At 31.5% G+C, this 25,515-nt stretch overlaps 1 protein-coding gene across 10 annotated transcripts in view; it reads left to right on the top strand.

Annotated features, from left to right (window-relative positions):
* Positions 1 to 25,515, top strand: part of LOC142333458 (uncharacterized) — a 338,230-nt gene that overhangs the window by 19,142 nt on the left and 293,573 nt on the right. For 9 of the 10 annotated variants that reach the window (XM_075380640.1, XM_075380639.1, XM_075380642.1 and 6 more), the window contains exons 6-11: positions 5,140 to 5,160; positions 9,959 to 10,057; positions 13,436 to 13,459; positions 18,515 to 18,556; positions 21,863 to 21,895; positions 24,967 to 25,005. In XM_075380640.1, coding sequence (XP_075236755.1) covers positions 5,140 to 5,160; positions 9,959 to 10,057; positions 13,436 to 13,459; positions 18,515 to 18,556; positions 21,863 to 21,895; positions 24,967 to 25,005 — 258 coding nt within the window. The remainder of the gene's footprint in view (positions 1 to 5,139; positions 5,161 to 9,958; positions 10,058 to 13,435; positions 13,460 to 18,514; positions 18,557 to 21,862; positions 21,896 to 24,966; positions 25,006 to 25,515) is intronic. The other variant, XM_075380614.1, reaches the window with a different exon arrangement.

Below are 25,515 nucleotides of genomic sequence, written 5' to 3'. Positions count from 1 at the left end.
TTCATCGATGTGAGTATTTAAAGATGGAACCACTTGAATAGTCAAACGGGTTAATAGTATAAAAGCAAATAACTTAAATCTGGTAGAGAGATCTGTGAGTGGCGAAACCATAGACAACCCTTGAAGAGATTGGATGAAATATTTCAATTAGAATAATGGTTCTGACATATACACATCTCGTATTACCTTATACGTTACTTTATGCATTGGCAAATCTAAGAATTTAAAAAGATTTAATAGCATTATCGTTAATTGATCTGTTAATGATAACTAACGTAAACTTATTGTTTAGATCTTTCCACTGGGAGAATAAATTATCCCTTAAGCTGTGAATTACCATGTCATTTAATTTGCCGCAGTTGTTGAGTAGAATGTTTGCACAAGAATACTATCGGCCCAATCAAGCCTAATGGGTTGTAAATTCCAGTAATCATAGAACATTTTTTCAGTCAGTACGTTGTCATTCCCTTTAGTAAATTCAAACATCCATTTATCTGAATCACTGTTCCATAAAATACCTTATTATTGTTTAATGGAATTATTCTTGAATTATTAGTTAAAAGTTTACGTGTTGGAGACCCTATTAATTTAATATATTTATATCTGCCTTGTACTTCTTTAATACATCTAAGTTACCAGGTCGTGTTATAAGATTATCGCCATAAAAGTCGTTTAATATAGCTTCACAAGCAGCAAGATTATTTATTTCTTTTAAGCGCACAATAAAGTTGACTTCTCAGCGCCCGGTCGTAATATTACTATCATAAGCAGGTAAAAATGAACTTAAAAATTTAACTGATTTAAAACTTTTATTAGATATGCAAAAAGCAAAATCAAACCATGCCATTCACTTTACCACTCATCACGAGCCACCTTCTTCAGAAAACCGACAGTATCTTCAGAAATAACACGATCAATGAAAGGAGGCTGAAAATAAGCCTTTTTTGGCGCACTGATTGCCTGAAATTCCAATGTTGCTGGAGATCCAACAGAAGCCTGGAGTACACGCCACTAATCGCCTGCAAGGCAATCATGGAATCTGAGCAGCAGAGTATGTGTCGGAATGTCGGGCCAAGTACATTCTTAGTAGTTTGCTGCGTAATCGGTGCAGCAGAAACTGTATGTGGTGGTGCACCGACTGAGCTGAAGTTTTTTAAATCACTACCGGCATTCTTGCAGTAGTTACCTTCTTGCCAGTACTCAATTCAGCAATAGCAGATGAGAGGGAGTTTACTTGTTCTTACAAAGCTTCTACCAATTTGGTTAGTTCTTTATACGATGTGCATTCTTTCTCTTTTTAAACGTTTTTTGAGAGAGCCTGCACGAAACTAATACCAAATTGTATGGGCTTTCTCATGCTGAGGGAATCACTATTCCCGACGTGTCACAGGAAAAGACAATTTCTGCATAGTATAGATCCCCAATATAGCTTTTCTTCGTTATAAAAGGATCATTTTTGGAACCTTGCTGAGTGTGGATCTTTACAGTTTATACATCTTTCTTCTTAAGCACATGTACTATCATCATGTCCCGTACATCTGCAACGTGCACAAACATGTTTCATTTTGCAACCAATATTGGTTGCAACCCAGACATTGGATGCAGCGTCTGGGATTTGGTATATATAGTTTCACATAAACTGAAAGGTAAACGTTATTCAGTCAAGAATGGCTGGATTGGAAAAAGTCAGAACTAGCGATGATGATGGCACATTAACACAATTCTCCCTTCTCTAAATTCAGAGAATTATAAGAAGGAAGAATGACTGCTTGTGACGGTAAATCCCTTCAGGGCTTGGAACAGAGGGGGTGGTGTGGCGACCGGTAACGTCACAAGGTGGGTGTCTTGTGATGACACAAGACACCCACAAGGTGGGGGCTGAGATGACTGCTTATGACAACTCTTCTGTAATTACTGATAACTCAACGTCAGCCAAGCCACGACAAAAGAACACTTAGCTAAAATTTAGGGTGTTATGGGGCTAAACTATCATTCGGTTGGTCCATGTAAACTTAAGGAATACTAGCAGTTTTCGGTATTGTTCTTCCTTAATTACTTTAACTAGCAGAGCGCCAATCCTGAGTTTTTAACAGGTTTAGGAGACCCACAAACTGTTTGACGCTCTTATTTATTATGAAAGGAATAACTTTTTCCAAAAGTCGTATCTCGTATCTCAAAACAAGAAACCGTATACAAGAAAATTTACAAGTCTGCTAACATTTTAGTTTCCTTATTACTAGTTAAATCTGTGGCTGACAACATCGATCGAAGTCTCTTCAAACCCTTGTTTTTGTTGGTTTTTCAAACGGTTCCAGTACCGGTGATTTAACAGACTACTCCAGCAAAGTGCACGCGTACTGGAGCTAGGGCTTAGTACAACTGGGTTCACACTGTTGTCCAGAAGAGACCAACTCAGTACGTAGAGCCATCCACCCATCGATACGATAGCTTCCACCTTGGGTTACGTTTGCGTTGCGTTATGTGTCGCAACACCACCGAGTGTAGGTGTGAGAAGAAACAGTGTAGGATGCTGTTGTGTAGCTGTGTATGGGTATATATTGTAATTTGTTTAGTGTTCTTGGTGTGGTGTATTTGGTTTTTATGAAAGATTAGGCAACTGGGTGTCTAGTTTAAAGAAACTCTGCAGAGGATAGGACCATTGGAACACAAACCCCCAAAGACTTAAAGAGTAAGACTCCGGGAGCAGAAAATTGGTCCTTGTTGTCCTTAGTAATCTGATTAAGACATCTATTAGCCAAGAAGGACGCACTAACTTAACTATAATTACAGTTCGTAATGTACAGTTTTAATTCATGGTCAGAGGGATATCACCATAAAGTCCTTAGTAGATTGCTATCTAGGTGTGACCAAAACTTGCCTATACAATTTCATTGCCTAAGCGTGGAAACAAGTATGTTGTCTATTTGTCTATTTGAGAATTACTGAGAAAACCGTGCTGAACAACAGGACCAACTAGTAATGTGTCTAAGTGATAAAAAAATACTTTAATATTTAGCTGAACCATGAAAAACAATTCGTTAAATTTGGCTTTTAATATGGGATGATGTAACTGAAAGACATATAAATCTGAAGTTAACCAATCAGACACATGATCTAAATTTAAGTTTTCATCAATTAAGTCTAGATAATTTTTATTGAGAAAAGATTAAGGTTAAGCTTGATTTCCCCACGTTTAAAGATCTTTGCTTGGCGTTGTTAAGAGAATCAACTAGTTTCATTTTTTTCTTACTTCGGAATATTACAGTGAAACTTCCATATTCATTTCTAAATGTGTTCTCTGAAAAGAGGTTTTTGCAAATGTTTCATGAATTAATAAATCATGTCTTTCCAAAAACTTTTTACACGTGTCTTCACCGACACATTCCTTGATAAAATGGCCAGGGTGTAAACAATTAAAATATTTGTTTATTCTTAAATTCCTTGCAATCATCAATATTGTCTGAATGTTGTTTTACGTTTGTAAATATAATGATTTGAATTGCACTTATGACAGTAAATTGACTTGATATGATAACCAAGTAGCTAGTTTTTACGAGTTCATTAAAATATTATGGTAAGTTGCCTTGGTTATCTTTTATAGTAACGTTAAATTTATGTCAACTACTGGATGTGAATGAAGCATGGTTTTGAAATCCGATTTAAAAGTTACGTTTTCCAATATTTGTCTTATTTTTTTTTAATTTCTGAATTTTTTGAACAAACTAATATTTTCTTCCACAACTTATCTATGATAGGGTCTAGCTTGGAAGTTAGAATCTGTTACGATAAGTTCAACCTCAGTTGGAAAATTCATGGCTTTAATTGAATTTACGGATTAACTGATCATATTAATAGACAGAAAAGTACTAGACAAAGATTCTCTTTGAAATGAATCTTTAGAGTTTCTCTACATAATGAATGACTGTAAGTTATTACTAAATCTACTTTCTAATAAAATAATTGTCACTAGATAATTCTCATTTGTGACGGATAAATTTTTTATCGTGTCAAATGCTGTATCCTTTAATGAAGAATAAAGATAATGTAACTATTAAAATGAGAGAGATCACTTGTAGAATGAACTAAATGATTAAACATAGCAAAGTAATATTACCACAACAGAATATTGTTTTCAAATGATGGCAATTTGATTGGTGGCAACTGAATAGGATTGGCTAAAAGTGTGAGATGTATTTTGACTTGAGTTTAGGTTATCACAAATATATATATTAATGCATTTGGTTTACATTCTAAGGTACATAAATTATCTTCAATCTGAGCCTATCGTTTTCAACACCTTCAACAAAATTTAGTTCTTCAATTTAGATTGAGTAGTATCATACTTTTGCGACATCGTGAATTCCTTAACTTAATATTTAATGAGTAGAGCTGCCATTTATTTAAGGGTCAATTGTTCTGGATTTTTGGTGGATCAATCACCATCACTTTTTTTAAATTAAAAATATAACAAAATAATTTCTAGTTAATTAAATTAAAATTATTTTCAACTAATTATCTTTAGTTTGTGTAATAATATTTGATTCATAAAATATAATTTAACGTAAATTCTGATGTATGAATCACATCTGTAGATATAAATCCAATGAAAATGCGTTAATGTAATATTTTAGCAACTTTATAAAAATTGTTAATTTTTCAGTTTATTTTAACTTTATAGATGAATTTGTTGAAAATTTTTTTTTATACACTTTCTTTTATAAATTTAATGGAAGCCATTTTTATATTTGCTTTACATTAGGAGTATTTTCGGTTCAGAATATATTTTTTTTAAATCTCCATAATTTAATACGATTGTTGTAAGTTACCCATTTGAGCAATTGAAGTATGTAGATTATAACTACATGATACCAGTTTCATGCCTATGACTTTGTGACAGTGCTGATGTAAAAGATTCCAAAACATTGAATTAGTGTGAACATAAGTACATCAATTTTTTATTAAAAAAAAGAGTGGAATTAAACAAGAGGATTTTCAGAAAATATTAATTATAGACATACTCATAGTAATTGATGTGTAAGATTTTTTAAGTTATTCATTGTTATTGAGGCTTAGATCAAATTTTTTTATGTATTTATTTTTGTCAGGTATTTATTTTTATATATTTTATTTGTTTTGCAGTATATATTACAGCAATAGTGTGTAAGTACCGATACCATTTACTTTTCTAAAATATAGAGCTTAAGAAATCCTTGGGTTTACAAATATTATACCATTTGTTATTTATTAAATTTGTCCATTCTGTAATTTACAAAAGATTAATATTTAGATAGATTCATAAAAAACCTACCTATTATAAAGGGTACCATGACTCGACTTCCAAAAAATTTCAACTTATCTTCGCGTTTCACAACCCCCAGACCCCAAAACCACGGCCAGTTCAAAATTTTATATATACATTTTTATATAGATATATACTCGTATTTCATTTTCTTGTAGACATGATAACTGCCGTAATAACTGCGCCAATCATTTTCAGATTGATATATAAAATATAACGACGAAAATCTCGATCAAGTTCGTTAATGGTCTAGATCGGACCATGGGGGTGGAAATGGGAGGGCTTTATCGAAAAAACAAAATATTGCTATAACTTACTAATTAAGTAAAATATCGGATTTGTTTAATTGTTTAACGTTCCTTCTATAAGGATTGTATTCTTTAGAGAAAAGGCCTAAAACTTATATAAGTCAAGTTTTTTGATATCACCAACGTAAGTAAACTCAGTGATTTATACGGAAACAGTCGATCAGACATTGTGTTCTATAGAACAACAAAACATTATGAGCAAAGATACAAGTCAAATCAAAATATAGAGCAGTTTTATTCGTATTTAGTGGATATGAATGAGCATATGTAGAACAGCTCACATTAACATTTCATTGTTCTGAAAAGCTGTCGATATTATGTAATGAGGCTACAGTTTTCGTTTTAGTCCAGTTTCACCAATACTACTCACTGTCCACTGAAGTTCAGATAGCTGAGTCCGTGGTTATGGATTATCAGTTAACTTGCATTTCTCTTGCTACATATTTTCTGGGTCCCTAATGACAACCTGGATTCGGTTTCTGGGGACTTAACTCATTACAATATTTGTTAGTTTTAATTTTATTTTGGTAAACTTAACATCTTTACTATGGTAAAATATAAAATATGCTGGAGGGTGGATACTCTGGTAATACCGCATGAAATTTTTGACCAATACGCATCATGATGCTATTCTAACACCTACAATTATACGAGGTGTTATTATCGATATATAAGGTATTATCTTAGGTGTTAGTTTGATATCTTAATTATTGCTCCCAAGAGCAGTGCAGTCACGTTAGATATTTATTTGACTGAAAAATTTCTTGACAGGCCAAAAATCCATCAGTCGTTGGGCCAAACCTAATAAATGAGAAAAATTTACACGGTTGGTCATACTGTTGTATAGATTGTTTCATACAATCCTTCCCAGTTTGGTGCGAAATAATTCACAAAAATTCCCTTATTAAAGCGTGTTATCAGATCATATTGATCCTTTTACTAATTAAATATATATGGAATAAAATTTAATATGTAAGACTAAACTAAAATTTGTCCTTTAAAAATATGTTTATAACGGCCTATCTCTGAAATGTTTCCTTTTTCAAAAAGTATTTCTATACAAAATAATGAATGGCTAATATCAAGATTGGCGTATTTTTTCACAAAAATAAAAAATATATATACATAACTAAAGAAAGGGCAAATCCTGATTTATATCTCTGTAACAATTTAGCTTGGAGATTAGGATTTGTTACTCCCAGAAAAATATAGGTAAAAATAATCTCAATAAGACAGTAAAACACAAAATGTGATGTAAAAAGCCCTTTTAGTAAGAAGGTGAAAATATATAAAAATAAAAAAAAGTTGTTATTAATATATATATATATACAAGTTTCTTTCTTAACGAATTACGTTTTTAAAAAACGATTTTAATTTATTTTCAGTTGATATGCTTTTAATTATAGTTATTAATTATTACTATTTAATATTCCTTTAATATTCCTCAGATTAATAGTAGAAGGAAGATTAAAGAAAACCAAACCAACATACTTGGCGTTTATAGACCTAGAAAAGGCTTTCGATAACGTAGACTGGAATAAAATGTTCAGCATTTTAAAAAAATTAGAGTTCAAATACAGAGATAGAAGAACAATTGCTAACATGTACAGGAACCAAACAGCAACAATAACAATTGAAGAACATAAGAAAGAAGCCCTAATAAGAAAGGGAGTCCGACAAGGATGTTCCCTATCGCCGTTACTTTTTAATCTTTACATGGAACTAGCAGTTAATGATGTTAAAGAACAATTTAGATACGGAGTAACAGTACAAGGTGAAAAGATAAAGGTGCTACGATTTGCTGATGATATAGTAATTCTAGCCGAGAGTAAAAAGGATTTAGAAGAAACAATGAACGGCATAGATGAAGTCCTACGCAAGAACTATTGCATGAAAATAAACAAGAACAAAACAAAAGTAATGAAATGTAGTAGAAATAACAAAGATGGACCGCTGAATGTGAAAATAGGAGGAGAAAAGATTATGGAGGTAGAAGAATTTTGTTATTTGGGAAGTAAAATTACTAAAGATGGACGAAGCAGGAGCGATATAAAATGCCGAATAGCACAAGCTAAACGAGCCTTCAGTAAGAAATATAATTTGTTTACATCAAAAATTAATTTAAATGTCAGGAAAAGATTTTTGAAAGTGTATGTTTGGAGAGTCGCTTTATATGGAAGTGAAACTTGGACAATCGGAGTATCTGAGAAGAAAAGATTAGAAGCTTTTGAAATGCGGTGCTATAGGAGAATGTTAAAAATCAGATGGGTGGATAAAGTGACAAATGAAGAGGTATTGCGGCAAATAAATGAAGAAAGAAGCATTTGGAAAAATATAGTTAAAAGAAGAGACAGACTTATAGGCCACATACTACGGCATCCTGGAATAGTTGCTTTAATATTGGAAGGACAGGTAGAAGGGAAAAATTGTATAGGCAGGCCACGTTTGGAGTATGTAAAACAAATTGTTGGGGATGTAGGATGTAGAGGGTATACTGAAATGAAACGACTAGCACTAGATAGGGAATCTTGGAGAGCTGCATCAAACCAGTCAAATGACTGAAGAAAAAAAAAAAAAAAAAAATTCCTTTAGTTTATAACATTTAGCGTAACCTGCTACTGCTTATTTAATAAACGTAAATATTATCTTGTGAGAGGTGAGTTCTACAAAGAGACTAACTAGAAATATTACATAATGACCAAGGTTCTAATACAATAATAATTCTTAGAAGCAAATGATTACTAGGAACACATTCTATTATTAACGCTTATATCAAGTAAATATCATACTCTTAACTTATATATATATATATATATATATATATATAATGTTCTTAAAGTCTTTCCATGATTACAAAAATGTGTTAAAATTATAGCTGTGCGGGTTGCGGCAAACGAGAGCAAAATGTATCGATTTTTTTTATATTGGTTTTTTTTCAGGTAGAGGAAGAGTAGAGGGCACTGTGATCAATTTTTTATATTTTGGCGTCAATCCAGGAGAAAACGCAATGTATATCACGAGTCGAAATCACCGATAACTATGCAGCGAAATTTTAGAAGGGAACACGGACGACTAGCACCTGATAGTAAGAATGTCGTTGCGTGTTATGCAACATTTAAGAAAAGTGGAAGTGTAGTTGATCTTCCGCGAACACGGCGGCCATCCGTTAGGTTTTTCAGACGAGGCTACTTTCCACACCTCAGAAAAAGTAAACAGGCATAATGCAAGAATACGGGTTCAGAAAATCCATACTTTACCAGGAAAAAATTAGAGATTCTCTTACAGTGAATGTGTGGTGCGGTTTGATGCACAACAGAATCATTAGTCCCTTCTTTTTCATCGAGCAATCAATAACAGCTAACATATACCTAGATAGGCCGCAAAACATAACCCCTCTGGGGTTAAGGACAGAGTCTATGCAATACTTACACCTGATCTGGACACATTGGGACGGAGAATAACTGAAGCCGTTGCTATAGTTACCGAAAAAATTTTGACCAAGACAAAACGCGAAATTGATTATCGGTTGGGCATTCTACGTGCGACAAAAGGCGCATATGTACTTTATTGACATGGTAAAAAACCTTGATAATTTTTTCTTTTTTTCCGCAAACTGCACAGCGTAAATCTAAGTTTTTTTTTTTTTTAATAAATCTTTGTAATCATGGAAAGACTTTATAAACACCCTGCTTTAATTTTTATTTATCAGTCAAATTAGTTAATTGGTTTTTTTAATTTATAATTTCACTATCTTTTAATTTCTATTGAGTTTTCATAATTACTTGTTTATAAATTTATAATATTAAATAACAGAAATTAAAAAAAAAATTGAACTCTTATTTTGACTTAAATTTTCGAAGTAGATAATTGGTTGGTTGCTGGAAAGAGAGGACGGAAGAAGTGCATATTAAATTAAAAAATAGAATAGAAAAGATACTTTCTAAAACTGCTGCAATAGAACGAACTATTTGCAACCAGTGATTACACAAATCTCAAAATTTCTATATTCAGTTAAAAATCATTCTTTCAATTTTAATTAAACTTTTCATCAAATTTTAATTATTATTATTAATAATAAGATTACAAATGCATAATCAAATATTTAATTTCTCTTATTAACGTATTTTTTTTTAAATATTGCTTGTGATTTTGATTTATTATAATACGAAATCTAAGAAAACATATCGCTAGAATTTTATAAAATATCAGCAAATTTGCTTATTGTATTATTTGTATAGATTAGAAAGAAATGTTAATAACACACCTTTTTTGTAATTTTACTATCTAATAAAACACAAATTGAACATAATAATTTTTTTTAATAATTTGCTTTCTTTCATTTTTATTTTAGAGTTAGATTAACGATTTTTGAGGAGCGTCTCGGTGAAAAAGAAGCAAAATTATTACCCACACTTCTTCAGCTTCTTGACGTAATCCCGGATAAAATTATGTAAGAAAATATTATTTTTGCAATAAATATCATAAATATACGGGTGGGCTAAAAGTGAATCTCCCCATCAGTAGAAAGAAAAAAATTAATATATAAAATTTAAACAAAGTAAATATCGATACCTTATATCCAAAAACATACAATTAAATTGTAAATCTTACGGTAAGAGTCCCGCAGATATCATTTCTTCCGCTCAAAAAACAAAAATTTCTGTATTATAAATAAAACTTTCTAACAAAACGATACTGGTATCAGAAAATGTAAGACACAAAATTTTATTATCTGTTTAGACTTTAAAAAAAAATATATGTAATATACAATAATAGATAATAAACAGTGTTTAAGCGTTCCACATAATAAGTAAGAACAATAAAAATTTGTTACAAATCTCTTACCGGCCCGATTTCATTTATATGTAATACATATCACATTTACAGAAATAATACAATTCTTATGTTATTCGTTGTTTAATAAATGAAATCGGACCGGTAAAAGTATTGTAACAAATTTTTATTTTTTTTTACTTATTATGTGGAACGCTTAAACATTGTTTATTATCTATTATTATATATTACATATATTTAACATGTTTTTTTTAAAGTCTTAGTTAATAACAGATAATAAAATTTAGTATCTTACATTTTCTGATACCAGTATCGTTTTGTTAGTAAGTTTTATTACAGAAATTTTTGTTTTTTGAGCGGAAGAAATGATATCTGCGGGACTCTTACCGTACGTTTTACAATTTCATTATTTGTCTTTTTTTTATATCACTGCTTTTTGTTAGATTATTCTTTTATTTTTTTATGAATTACTGATTGTTATCTTATGGATTTATTATTAAAATTTATTGCCTAACAGCAAATAAATTGAATTTCACGCCCAATTTTTTTTGTTGATAGCCATACCATTCACTTCGTACCACATTATTTCTTTTTTAATAAAAATACTATAATGAATGACCCTTACGAATCGAAAATCCGTAATGTAAGATTACACTTATTACGTTGTGAGTGTACTGTCGATTTTTATCATTAAATTCGATTTTACCAGTCGAGTTTATTTCTGTTTTATTTATTCCTTTTTTTAATAAAATTAGCATAATCTCTAGTAAACTAATACTTTTATTTTTTTTTTAAAGAAGTTGTAAGAATTAAAATAATTGTTTCATGTTCAGTACTATCTTTTACATAACAACATTTACTATTAAAACAAACTGTAGTATATTTTCTTTTAAATTTGATTATTTCCAGTAAATTATCAAGTTTTTGTACCCTTCCTTGTACTATCAAGTACTGCTATCTACAATGCGATTCGTAAAGGTAGATTAAAAAAATGAATAAAATGACATATTCGATTAATCAAATGGAAAAACACCGTTGTTTAACAAAATTCGAGGTATTTTTTGAAAGTATTTTTTATTAGTAATCTAACTGAACTGAAATATAATGTTTCCTGCTTATTTTTTCCTCCGTTTTCGTTTCACTGCTAGGTTAGGTCATGTTTAGAACTGTAAACGTAGTTCGTTGCCGTTGTCGCCTCTTACCGACGAATTTCTAACGAACTCCGTGATAATTAATAATATTGTTTTATCATTGTGTTGTAATTCTGCTTTCATTAATTCGTTGCAACATTTAACCGTTGAGTTATACATTTTCTAATATAAAGTTTTATCCAGTTTTATAAAATCGACTATTAGAGGTGGTTCCGGTCAATTTCATTTGAAGAAATCATGTGGTTAACAATTTCGCAGGTTGAATATTTGCAAGACATTAAATAACATGAACGCGTTGTTCATGTTATTTAATGCAGTACTGCAGTAGATTTAAACAGTACACTGTTTAAATCTACGAGACATAACGAACCACAGAATTAAGACAGCGTCCCACTCATCATTGTCTTTTTTTTCTGTGATACCACATATCACTGTATGTGGTATCACAGAATAAGAATGAGAGGTCAAAGACAGAATAAGAAGTTATCGTCCCCAGATTGTAAAATGTAAGTCTTATTACTTGGAAATTCAATACTAAATTCACATTATTTTGTATTAAATTAACGAATGATAAAAATAATTACGTAATACGAGGCTCGGCTGATAAATTTTGCACACAAGCGTAGTATGGAATGAAATAAAAAATGAATAAAATTACGATACCGTAGTTAGAAAATGCTGTATTTATTTTTCAATATAATCCCCGTTTACAATGATACACTTCTCCCAACGTGTGACAAGTTTATCCATTCCTTCACTGAAAAATTCTGGCGGCCTTTCTAGGATCCAAGTGGCCACAGCTTCCTTCACCTCATCGTCGGTGAGTAATGATTACCTTTCAGATCCCTCTTTAGATGATGGAAGAGGTGGAAGTCGCACGGAGCCAAATCCCGCGAGTATAGCGGATACGAAATAGGCTCGAACTTCACCATGTGGAGAGCCATCAGAGAGTCTGGGGTACCCATGGTGCACTTGTTTACGGTAAACCAATTGTTCAATAATATGGCCTACTCGTTCTTTAGATATGTTTAATATTCGTCGGAAGATTCGCCGGTCATCTTGAAGCAAATCGTCGTCCTCCCTTCGATGTTTCTCGTCAGTCGCAGAAACCGGTCGTCCGCTGCGTGGTGCGTCCTCAATTGTCGCTTTACCAATTTCATATTCACTAAATGTCAACGCCCACCTATGAACAGTACTCCAGACAACAGTTTCACTACCGTAAACCGTTTTTAAACGATGTAAAATATTCGTAGGATTCACATTTTCTGCTGTTAAAAATTCGATCACTGCGCGCTGTTTTAACCGTGTTGACATATTGGCCGCACTCGACTCCAATTTAACTGCTACTGAAAGCAAACTGGTAAAACGGATTTCAACGCATTATCGCAGGTTTGAATAGGAGGATTTTAGCTATCAACTTTGCACACTAACTAGTGTGGAAAATCTTTTAGCCGAGCCTCATAATTTATATAAATGTTGCAACACCTACGTGATCCACCAGGTTATAATATCATAAAAATACGATAATACAAGTTACGTAATTTTATAGATACGCATGCAGCTATCGAAAAACTCATTCGTCATAATTTAGTAATTAAAAGTCATAAGTCCTTCGTTATCTTTAAAATAAATAAGGCAATCAATAAAATAATGTTTTTGTCACATTACCGATACGAACCTCTTTTCGCTTAGAATAGTCATCGACAGAGGATTCTTATACCTCTCTTAAAATAATCATTTGTGTTATTTTTTCCAACCTATATTTAATACCAAGTCATCATTGTACCGAACAAAAACAGAAAAAAAAATTAATTAATAAAAAAATAAGATTGTGAATTCCAGTAATACTATACTAAATTAAACTAATATTTTTTTTTTTTCAGAATCAAAGGAGGAATAATATATACGTAAGTAATCAAAAAGTAACATTTAATTAATAGATTATATTTACTGGAATTATGGATTGCAAAATGCTTTTTTTTCTAAATAGTTCATCTAAAAATCTCTTTATTTTCATATATTTTTTCTTTTTCTATACCAATATACGAGTACTTAACCCTAAAATTAGCACAAGCGTACAATAGACTTATATTTACATCTCCAGCTGCAACTTTAGAAAGTCTTTATCACAATAGAGCCTTTGTTTAACGTAATTACACAGATGAATATTATATTTATATTTTAATCAGAAAATTTTGATTTAGAATATATACTTACAAATATTCAAGTATTTTAACAAAATTTATTTTGAATATAAAATGTTGTAGTACAATCTGATACGATCGAATTTAATACAATTGAATATTCTGCCAGTTATTTACTTCTCATTGTTTACTTGAATGTGTCCTGCATTTCAGTAGAGTAAATAGAGAAAAAGTACTACGTATTTCTGTACTAATATATAAGAGAAACAGATATTTGTTAAGGACTGTACAAACATTAATCCGTAAAATTTAAACCGTTTATACGAGTTCAAATCTTTTTGTCTGAGAGAAAATATATTCTTCAAACAACATTTTTTTCGTTTTTTGAGTAAATTGCTACATATTACTCCAAAATTTACAAAATATGTGAGGGTAAAAGTAGATATTAAAAACAACCTTAACGTAGACCATTTTTAGGAGCATTTGAAATGCAAATCAAATTTTAAGTTCTTCGATATAATCCACCCACGTGTAAATACATGCTAGCCAACGGTTTAGCATCTTTTGGGTTTCTCTCAGGAGACAAACTTTTGTTGACTTGTCGAATTTCCAGGATCGCGGAAGGCGATAACTTTTCAAACTCTTAAACGTTCCCCTAGGAGCGGAAAGAGATCGAAATCTGGAGGGCGCAAATCAGGTCTTTATGGTGAATGGCGAAGGGTTCTTCAAAAGAAATCGAATAAAATATGAACGGCAGAACAGGAAATGTGTGGCGACGCATGGTCATGCAATGGTGACACACCACTCGATATATTTTGGATGTATTTTTCAAAATTTCGGTAGTAAAATCTTCTGAATAAGGTTTCTGTTGTAAGTAGCTGTCATATTAATACCATTTGACTCTCTCGGTAGCAATAATACCCTGCTTATTGTAAGAAAAAAATCGTCATTTGCTTCAAGTTTGACTGGATGCGATGGCTTTAGTTTCGAAGAATATTGACTCTTCCAAACACTGCTTTGTGACTTCAGTTCAAGTTCAAAATCCCTTCCATGTTTCTTCCGTTATTCGATTCAAGAATTGCTCGCCTTCTCTTTCATAAAGAGAAAACAATTTAGTCGCTTTTTGATGCTTCTTTAGTAGGTGTGGAACTCATCGCCCTGCGTCCTTTTTTTCAAATGTTCTTTTAAAATGAGGTTAAATGTGGTTTATTTTCTCATTCCGGTTACATTTTCGATTTCTCTCACTGTCACGTATCGATCTTCGTCGATCACCATAGCAACAACTGTGATGCAGTTCTTATTATGATGTAGTGCATAGTGAAGTCCTTATTACCACTTTTATTAGTTTCAAATTTCCTTTTCTTTTATAGATTAATATTATTTTAATATTTATATTCGTTTTTAAAAATATTACTGAAAAGTCCCTTTTTATTTTACTAAATATTCTGTTCCTGACAATATTTTAGTTTATGAAACTTTATGCAATTCAAGATTCTAACCGTCATTTTTATGGGATAGCCTAAACGGCCGTCTCCAAAGTTCAATATAATTTCATAATATGAATACAAAAATAGCGAATAGATTATCCACTGAATCGTCTTTACGACTACGCAAATTATCACACTTGTAATAGACTTAAATTAATTTTTTTCTTTACCGTTAAGTCTTTTAATATTATATTCTACATTTTGATTGCTGCCATAACCCATGGGGAAATCGATTGGAAAAGTGATCACTTATATTAGTTTTAAAAATATTTCATAATTAAATTATTTTCCTAAATGTTTACTAAATTATTTTTCTGTACAGGAATCTTCATATTTTTCATTAAAATTCGTATAACCATAATATATTATTGTAGCACAATTTTGCTCATAACTTTTATAAATTCATAAATTAAAGGGTCGTTAACTTAATATGAATGTTAATATCGCCAACCATATTAACCTCGTATTCCTCGTTAAGTCGCTGATGTAATTATCTAAACTATCCAGAAATTATTTTCGGTCAATTATGAAAGGTAATATGTAAATTACAATCGCTTATAACCAACCACAATTATCAAATTTTATTTTAATGCTTAATTCGTTACATTCCAACAACAATTCACATGAAACGATATAAAATATAGATTATTTTTGACAAAGATACACGACCCTACATATTTATTAATTTTGCAATATTTGTTTATGACATTGTAAGCCGTCTGAATTAAAATAAAAGCGCATATCACGAGTTACCTCACTTTCTATTAAAAAACATATTTTTAAAATATGTTTTAAAATTAAATAACCGTTAAATCAATTTGTTTAGGTTCTTATTATTGGTAAGAATATTTATGTGTAAATAATCAACGCTTTTAATACCGTGTTAACCTAAAATTTGAATCGTAACAAAACAACTATCTATTATGCGAATATAATCATCCACGGTATTACCCAGATAATTAAATTCAAACATCATAAAGTTTTATGGATTACCACACTAAACATCATTAAAATTCAAAATCACATTAATTGACAGCAGACTACAAGAGGTTCCTCTTGTAGTCAGATTTGTCGGTACATTTCCGAGTGATTCCAAATCCCTTAAATTAGATATCCACCGATTTCTTGGACCGTTCTCCTTCTTATTGAAAGTGTTTTCTGATTTGGAATCTTCACAATGGTTCCTTTTAATAAACATACGTTGAGAAAGTTTTGATAGTATTGTGAAAGGATCTCATTAATGTACACCGGTCCGTCAGGTAAATTTCCTTAAATATGCGAAGTTCGTAAGTTTTTAGGAGAATTAAAATATTTATATATATATATTTTTTTTTTTCAGTTTTTGTCTGAATCTTCAGCGTCCACTCAACCATTTTTCATCCGTAATGAAATTACAGTAAATAGGAAGTGTCAATGTTGGGGAGGTCTTGATTTCTCTTAACACACAGCCCTTGCGGTGCGTTAACTTTAGGTTCATATATTTCAGTTTGTAGGGTTTTTGCCGTTTCTTTATTATTTTAAGGACTTCGCAAATTCTCAAATCGTTCAGTCCTACTATACCGTTGTTGTTCGACTAATCGTTTTTCTACGTTGTAAACTTCGGTCCCTAATAATTAATTTTCCTATTAAATCTTTTTATCTTCAGCTTCATAAGATTCTATATGTTTTTAAAACCGTTTGATTTTTTTTAATAAATAAAAATCGGCTTTTCGCAGTTTAAAATTATTTTCTTTAAATTTTCAGATTTCAGCTTTTATTTCCTTAAATTTTTCCCATTTATACTTTATATATATATATATACTAGTGTCTCCATCGCGGCTTTGCCCGTGCTGTATCGTTACTTGCACTTCCCGTCGCGGTCAGGGGATATTTAGCCGGTTATGGCTCGCTTCGCTCGAAAAATTCAGTGTATTGTAATTTCTTTTCAGCAAAATTTCTATACCCGATACATTGAGTAATCTAAGAATCTGGGCTTCAAAACATTCGGCCTCCATCTTAAAAATATTAGTTATAGTTAGTTACTTGTTGTTCGTACCTGTAAAAGTGTATTTTTCTCGGTTCTTTGCGTTACCCGATAGAAACTACTAGGAGGTGACCGTACTTAGTTTCTCTTTTTTTAATTACTTTTATTTTGTTTTTTAGTCAAGTAACAGGTGGCAGGTGCAGCCAGTCGCGTCGCACATACAGTAGTGTTAAGGCCCCGCGTCGTACATCGTTGCACCACTTAAAAATCGAAATTCAAAAAACCCGAAAATGATTTTTAGATATTTACCTGAAAAGGCAGTTACTTTTATACAGGTTTGAGTACTAGATCGTTGATACCGGTGTTTTTCGTTAGTGGTTGTGATTCAATTAACCACACACCTCAGGAATTGTCGACCTGAAACTGTATAAGACTAAACTTCATTTACATTCATACATATCATCCTCTATAGTAATACCTTACGGTGGTTCCAGAGGCTAAACAGAAAAGGAAAAAAAAAGATATTTATTCGAAGAGTCCAGCCCCAATGTAGTTAATATTTGTTTAGCGTAATCGGAAATGGAGTAAATTTGCAATGATTGTTCAATTTTTTTTACATTTTCTCACCGCTTTCAAGGTCGAATTTAGAAAAATCTAGAAAATGTTTTTTAGGTATTTAGAAGAAAATTACATACACTAGTAATTAAGGCGATATCTTCACTTCTTACCAAGAAATTAAAAAAAAAAAAACAGTAATTTTATGTTATTCCATTTAAACTCTTTAACTCGGAATTTAATAAAATCCCTATTAGTGTGCGCTTACACCGTAAGAGGAAGATGAAAACAAATTTGCATACAATTTATCTTCTGTAGTTTTTGATTGCCGTTGATTGATCAGCCAGTCAGGACAAGTTGCCTTACAGGTACAGATATATATATATATATAAAGTATACAGAACTATATATATATATACATTCACTAAATAGAGTACTAAAATTGTGATATTTTACTTTGATTAGTTAATTCATTTTGAAATGGAAAAATACAACTATACTTGAGATCATGAATATAAGGTTAAAAAATAAAGGAAGTGTGAAAATTTTTCATGTTTTAATTGCTTAATAATCGAAAAATTTAAAATTATGTGTGTAAAACATAAGAAAGTTTACTATAACAGTTTCGTTATTTCAAAATCTATATTTTATGTTGTACAGAAGAGCATCGGATACAAAACTTGTACATCGCCATCATTTAAAGAAAATATAATTTAATACTTCCTAAAATACCTACACATTTTTGTATTATGTATTTAAAATTATTTATAAATGACTTTGAAATTACATTTAAATAAATTTACACTTTTTCAGCGAGGCAGATTCGATAGTATCAGGAATCGATATTACTGAAACGTAAGTTTTATTATATTTTTAACATCATGATGAACGAAGAGGTTGAAATACGAACAAGAATTTCATTTATGGAATTCACTTAAGTAATTTGCTTACTAATTTATATGCGATCTCCCGCTACTGCGATTCATACATTCCAATTTTCAGGAAGTGAAACTTTCTTTTTTTTCTCAGAAGTGGCAAATTCGACCGACCTACCCTTATACATTTCGATAGCTTCTTATTAGAATTGAATTCTTCACTTTTGACAATTTCTTGATAGACCAAACTTGATAGAAACGATTAAGTCGATGATAACTTGATGGAACTATCTCTACGCCGTGTGGCGGGCGGGTAGCACATGCTACTTGGCTGTTACAGTACTTCCAAGTTAAAACAGAAATATAATAATGAACATTTTCCTCTTGGGTCAAGACCTTCCAGGCTTCTCTACATCTTGTAAGACAATACCGTAATACTTAGTGATGATTGTTCTTGGTTCTGTAGGCAGGATGTGGTAGAGTATCCCTCGCCAAAAAGAATCCCGAAGTACATTCACACTATTTTACCAGGTAAACATCTGGTTTTTGCTTCCTGTGATTGAGATGTACTCGAAGGTTGCCACTGGATATTCATGTTTTGATACTGTGGCAAAATAGTACATCGGTATTTAATTATAGTTGCTTTATACGGAGTCTATGAATTTGGCTCTTCCTTTTCATATCACTACAGAAGTTGTGAGAAACATATTTTCCCATATAACAAAAACTATTTATTAGGATGGCATTCATCATTTAACGAATTCTTTTTAATTTATTCATTTGAAATTTTTTTAAACAAAGCATAAAATTTTCAGTACCATCATTAGAAATATCTTTTGAAATCTGAAATGGTACTCTAGGACCCTACATTTATCAAAGCATTTATTTTCATAATGCATCACTGTACCAGTGATTTTGATTTTGCAAAGTTACATGTGAAATAAATCAAACGTTTAACGTTGTTGAAAACTGGTGCTGATTTTTGATAATTTAAATCATGATTTCTTTTATTATAAATATTTTATTGTGATTGAAGTATTATTTGTATATATTCACATAAAATAACATTAATTGTTTTGATATGATTGAAATATAATATTAATTATAAATGTTTCATTGTAATTGTAATATTTCTGTAAGTAAAATGACTGGAATATAACTGAAACTGAACTGAACCTGAATGGAACTTAACTGGCGTATAACTAGCGTAGGACTGAACTAATGTAATGGAACGCAAGGATGTCGGAGGATGTAATGCCCTCCTACTTTTCGCAGTATACGGACTTGCGTCCTTTGCTGCTAGGTGATTATATTATACTGGCGGGTTATTAATAGAACATGGCGTTGATTCGTTTGCTGAAGTTTGGATTGCGTACCAATCCAATGGAGGGTTTTAGCGGTAGGAATCCGACGGAACGATGTGCTAATAAGTCTGTCTTCCGTGACGTGCACCTTTTCAGCCTGGAGTGGGTTGAAATCGTTCGTTTTAGGGACTGAACTAATGTAGTGAAGAGCTTGCTTGTATAATGTTCTTGGGGCCGCTGATTCGTCAGGAGCCGAGTGAATCCGACAGAAGCTGAAGTCCTATATTAAATAAAAATTAAACAGCACAAAAAATATATACAGCAACAACAAAAAAGTGAACATTTGTAAGAATATTTAAAAATTAAATAAGTAATTTAAATAACCCTGAGTCTTAACAAACGTAATATAATTTTTTTTTGTAATTTTGGCCGAACAAAGATCGACCAAAGGGTAGAGGGTAAATGTGGTGATGTTTTTGGGCATTTATCTCGGTATAAGAAATATCCATAGAGACGTACTGAATGTGATTACAGTATTGAAATGTTGGTTGTAATTATACATTTTATATATTATCGCCGTAGATGCTTAATGCCTGGAATCTCCTTGTAACACATCACATAATGTCCTGATGAATTATTGGAGATAAATATTCTGGAATGCTTTCTCAACAATTAAGACTTTTCATAATGCAGGCACTACATTTAATTGTTGTGTGATCTTTGGTCCCTTGAACGGCAACTAAAGGAATAGGTAAGAAAAACTTTAGGAGGATGTACAAATTTTAAATTATAAGCAGGTAAATGCTGCATTTCAGGTCATTAATTCAGCACTTTACTGTGTCGGATTTAGTTTGTATACTTACTCTATTAATTACTGGAAGACATTTGACAGGTTATTACATACAAAAATGATGTAATTTAAAAAATGATAACGTCTTATTTGTTATTTCTTCTGGAATGTCGGTATTAAAATAGCAGTCCGCACAGGTAAAATTCTCTTACATTTTCTGTTCACTGGGATTGCATCTTGCCTTCGAAACAATAAATATAGAAAGCATTTATGATTTTGAACAGGTAATTATTTTTTTATCATAGCTAATCATAAGTTGTTGATGTTTCATATATATTTAAAGAAAAAATAACACGAAAAAGTGCCATAACCCCGCCAGTAATTGAACTGAGACCATTCAGTCTAAACGTTAACATAAAATACACTACAGTAACTGATCAGTCAGATTTTTAATACGCTTCAAAGAAGTGAATATGGGAGCTCTAGCTTACAGTATTGCATGTGAAAAAGGCATATTAAAGTCTATATATTCAGATGTGCATTAGAATCTGCAGATATATCTGAGTTACTATTTACTATTGTTTTGTCCATAAGGGTTGACAATGAAGATTATTTAAAAACATAAAATTTTGAAAGACAAACCCAGCCAGAATACTTTTTTATAATTTATTTCCAAATATTCTCAGTCATCCTTGTGGGTATGTTCAGTGAGTTACTAGAAATTCAAAAATCTGTTCTGGTTAATGCTTCAGAAGTTCATAGTTTCAATGTTGAATTGCCATATGATGATGATATATGATAATCGATTTCTTATAATGATAATAGTTATCACAGTCATTTAAAAAAATAATTTATCCTTTTTTAAAAATAAAAATGATTTCTTGTTTATCCTATTTCACTAATTTCTCCAATGATAAAACCGATTGGCTTTTGTATTACATATAGAAACTAAAATTAAAGTATTTTATACTGCATTTTTAGACAGGCCTAGCTATGATAAAACAGATTGTAAGATTTGTTTTCATTTAAAGAATTTTTTTATGTACAGATGAATTTTGAATGTATATAATAAAATTATAATTTATACGTTAGTTTTAATAATTATTTATATATTTACTCTTAAATTGATCACTAAATTTCACTTTATAAAATAAATAAATTGGATGTTGGTAAAAAACTTTTCTAATTTCAGAATTTCATCTGATACTAATAGCAACGAAAAAACGTAAGTACAATTTCTTATTTATTGAAGTGTTTTCATGTTGGATAAGCGCGCCCGCGCGTGTTAATGTGTGTGTGTATGTAATATTATTACAATAGGTGTTGAAATACATACTAAACAACAACATTGTATATGTGTGAGTGTGTCTGTGTGGGCGTACGTGTGCACGCGCGCGTGTTTGTGTGTGTGTGTGTGTGTGTGTGTGTGTGTTCGTGTGTGTGTATCATCAACACACATGCGCGCACTTCTATAGATCTATGATATCCATTGTAATGTTCGATGTAAGTCAGATTCAGAAGTAGTAGACTGCAAGTTGAATACTTTTATAAATCAGTAGTAAGTGAATCTACTATTTTGATATGTATTTTTTTAGACTTCATAAAAAAAGATTAATATTGTTCATTAAATTACATAGTATTACTTAAAAATAATAAACAATAAATTAAATATGTGAACCTTCTAAATAAAAAATAAAGATTAAGATGATTAAAATTTATGGAACAGATTAATGAAAAAAATTCAAAAACATATTATGTTTTCAAGGTAAACAAAGATGCATCAAATACAGGCGTTTTTAATATTAAAAAGCGTTACGTAAAAGTGTACTGACAGAGGAATTTAAAGGGTTTAATTTTAAATATTAATAAAGTAACAACCTTAAACAAATTGCAGAAGAATTGGCCCCAATAAAAACCCATATAAAGTATCAGTGGTGGAACAGCGAATGCTACGAAACAGTAGAAAAGAGATATCAAGCAAGACTGTTACATCAATCCCAACAATCAGAAACATCCTTCCAAAACCTAGCAAACCAAGAAAAGCAGCTATACCAACCCTAAGGAAAATAAGAAGACAACACCATAAAGACATACTTAAATCAGTGAAAGAAGAATTCAGCAAAACGCAGTCAAAAAATCTTCAAAAAATACGAACCCCCTAACCTTCTAATAAAGGATGACAACCATAATCTGTCCCGTTACTATAAAAAAAAAAAAACAACGCGGAAAACCTACCAAAATATTTCAACAAACTCCTAAATTGTGAAGAACTGACCGCACCCAATAAGAAAACCAGCCCCCCAATAACAACACTACCAGTAAACATTAACCCTCACGCAATAAAAGAAGTCTACCAAGCACGACGTGAGATGAAGACAAAGTGGCGGGAGAAGATCAGACCTATGTAAAGATCTTGAGACATGCAGGAAGAAAAGAAAAAATCGCCCTTCATTAACAGCTTGTCAACATCTGGATCAAAGAACAGTGGATAACAGCCCTCTTCCACCCGCTAAAGAAAAAAAAATGGCCAAAACAGACCGTAACAACTGCAGGTGAATTTCACTCCTAGACACAACCCACATAATTCTTTCAAGAATCATCCTTAATAGGATCGGTCCACAACTTCAGAAAGAACTAGGAGAATACCAGAGAGGTTTCAGACCTGCGAGGAGCTATCCAGATCAGATCATGACTCTCAAGTTAATAATAGATTACAACAGTAAAAGAAGCAGAGTAGTGGTGAAAACAATTATGGACTTCAAGAAAGCCACAAAGAATCCCTACTAAAAATTCTGAGATATCTCGAACTACATCTCAAATTAATAAACATGATAAAACCCACCCACACAAACCCCAAGTCAAAACTGAACTTCAGATGCGAACTCTCGGAACCATTTGAGACCAATATGTGCCGGTGCCAAGGAACGGACTCTCACCGCTACTAATTACCTGCACTCTGGAAATTTTAATGAGACACTGGCTCAAAAAATGCTCTCTAAAAATAAAAATAGCCAAAAAAAAACAAAACAAACTGCTTTGGTTTTGTCAATGAATTTTCAGTGCTAGCAAATGACATCGACGAAGCTAACAGATATTAGAATTTCAAAATATTGCAAATAAAACTGGCCTCAAAATATCATTCGAAAAAGACAGAAATTGTGCTCCCCAAAAATTAAAAATAGAAAATATAAAGTCAAAATGATAACCCAATTTAAATACCTTGGAGAAATAATAACAAACAAGAAAAACGAAAAAACATCATTCCAAACAACAACAAACATACTAGCTGATGAACAAAATTTAACCTGATACACCTACGTCATAAATGTCCATCCATAAAGGCAAAAGTAAGACAATACAACACAATTATAAAACCGAAAGTCACATATGCAGCAGAAACTCTATACCTGAACGAACAATCAAAGACCGACAGACTCCGGAAAATCGAAAAAAGAATTGGAATGTGGACTGCATCCACAAAAAGTACCAGTTAGATTGGCATTTGCTGATCGTGCCCAACAACATCGTGTGCAGAGTTAGAACCTATCACTGATTCATGCATAAGAGGAGACTAAGATGTCTCACAAATGAAGATTCGAGATTTCTGAAACAGCTGGTATAGTCAAATCTCGACTCGATAAACACCAAGAGAGGATGCAGATGGATCAGTTAAATAAGAGAGGATCTAAAGGAAATTGGCCTTATACCAGAAGACACCATAGTCAAGAAAAGATTACACAAAAAAATCAAGCACAAAAACAATCGCTTCACACTCCTAGAGAGATATTCACAACACAAACCTTTTCAACACCAGAAAGGACACGAAGATTGGAACGTATGAAAAAGTACTGGGAGGACTGCAAGGCCCGAACAGTCCTTCGAAGAAACTTGGATAATGGACTGACTAAAGTGATTGTATGCGGTCATAAAAGATGAAAAAAAATAACTGCAGATTGATGTTCAATAACTATTACATTCAATTTCTAACAGAATATGTTAATTTTACTAGAATAATAATTTCTATACCATAAAATATCATTAAAATTAGTTTATGAGTAATGATTTGCATAGTTATTTTATTTTAGCAATGCATGTATTTTTTTTATTACGGTCACAATTAAGTGACTGGATTGTTGATTATCAATATGTTTCTTTCACAACCACATTGTGGTTCACATACTCCAAATTCAAATTCCTATACAGTTATAAATTAATTCTGTCAATAAAAAATAAAAAAAACATGCCACATTTTATTTATTATGATTCATTTTAATATTTATTTATCTCATTTTTCAGCTATACAAATATTTCTACCAGACTACCGTGTGATCCCGAGTATGTACCCACCATAACTTAATAATATACCTTTACTAATTAGTAGTTTTAAGTAACCTTTTATTTCCAATCTCTGTGGTGTTAATTTTTATAAATTAAGTTTACTTTTCTGTAGAAACTGCTTGACGTAACAATAATCAATCGAAATTATTAATCATTCAATTTCTAACCCTATTTACTGAATATTTTAGCAGATGAGGAAAATTATAATTATATTGTATAGAATGCTGATTCGTGGACTACTCTTCTTTAAAGTGTACTCAACTTCAAAAGAATTAAAAAACAAGATGGTGGACAAAGGTTTTAGTTCTCTTTTTATCTCTAAAGGCATCTTTTACTGGCCCTCCCACTAATTATAAAAATATTGAATATTGATATTTGTATTGATTTTTGTCAAATTACAATCTACTACAAAAGAAATGTAAAATTATTATCTGGGAGTTTCAAGCTCTCTTGCAGTTGAAGGGCGTCTAACTTCCAAGCCTTCTCGATCAAATTAGAAATATTACA

Source organism: Lycorma delicatula, chromosome 12 (assembly GCF_047948215.1).
Source record: "Lycorma delicatula isolate Av1 chromosome 12, ASM4794821v1, whole genome shotgun sequence".
Classification (NCBI taxonomy): domain Eukaryota; kingdom Metazoa; phylum Arthropoda; class Insecta; order Hemiptera; family Fulgoridae; genus Lycorma; species Lycorma delicatula.
Note: the sequence above shows the minus strand (reverse complement) of the source record. Positions and strands in the feature narration are given on the sequence as shown.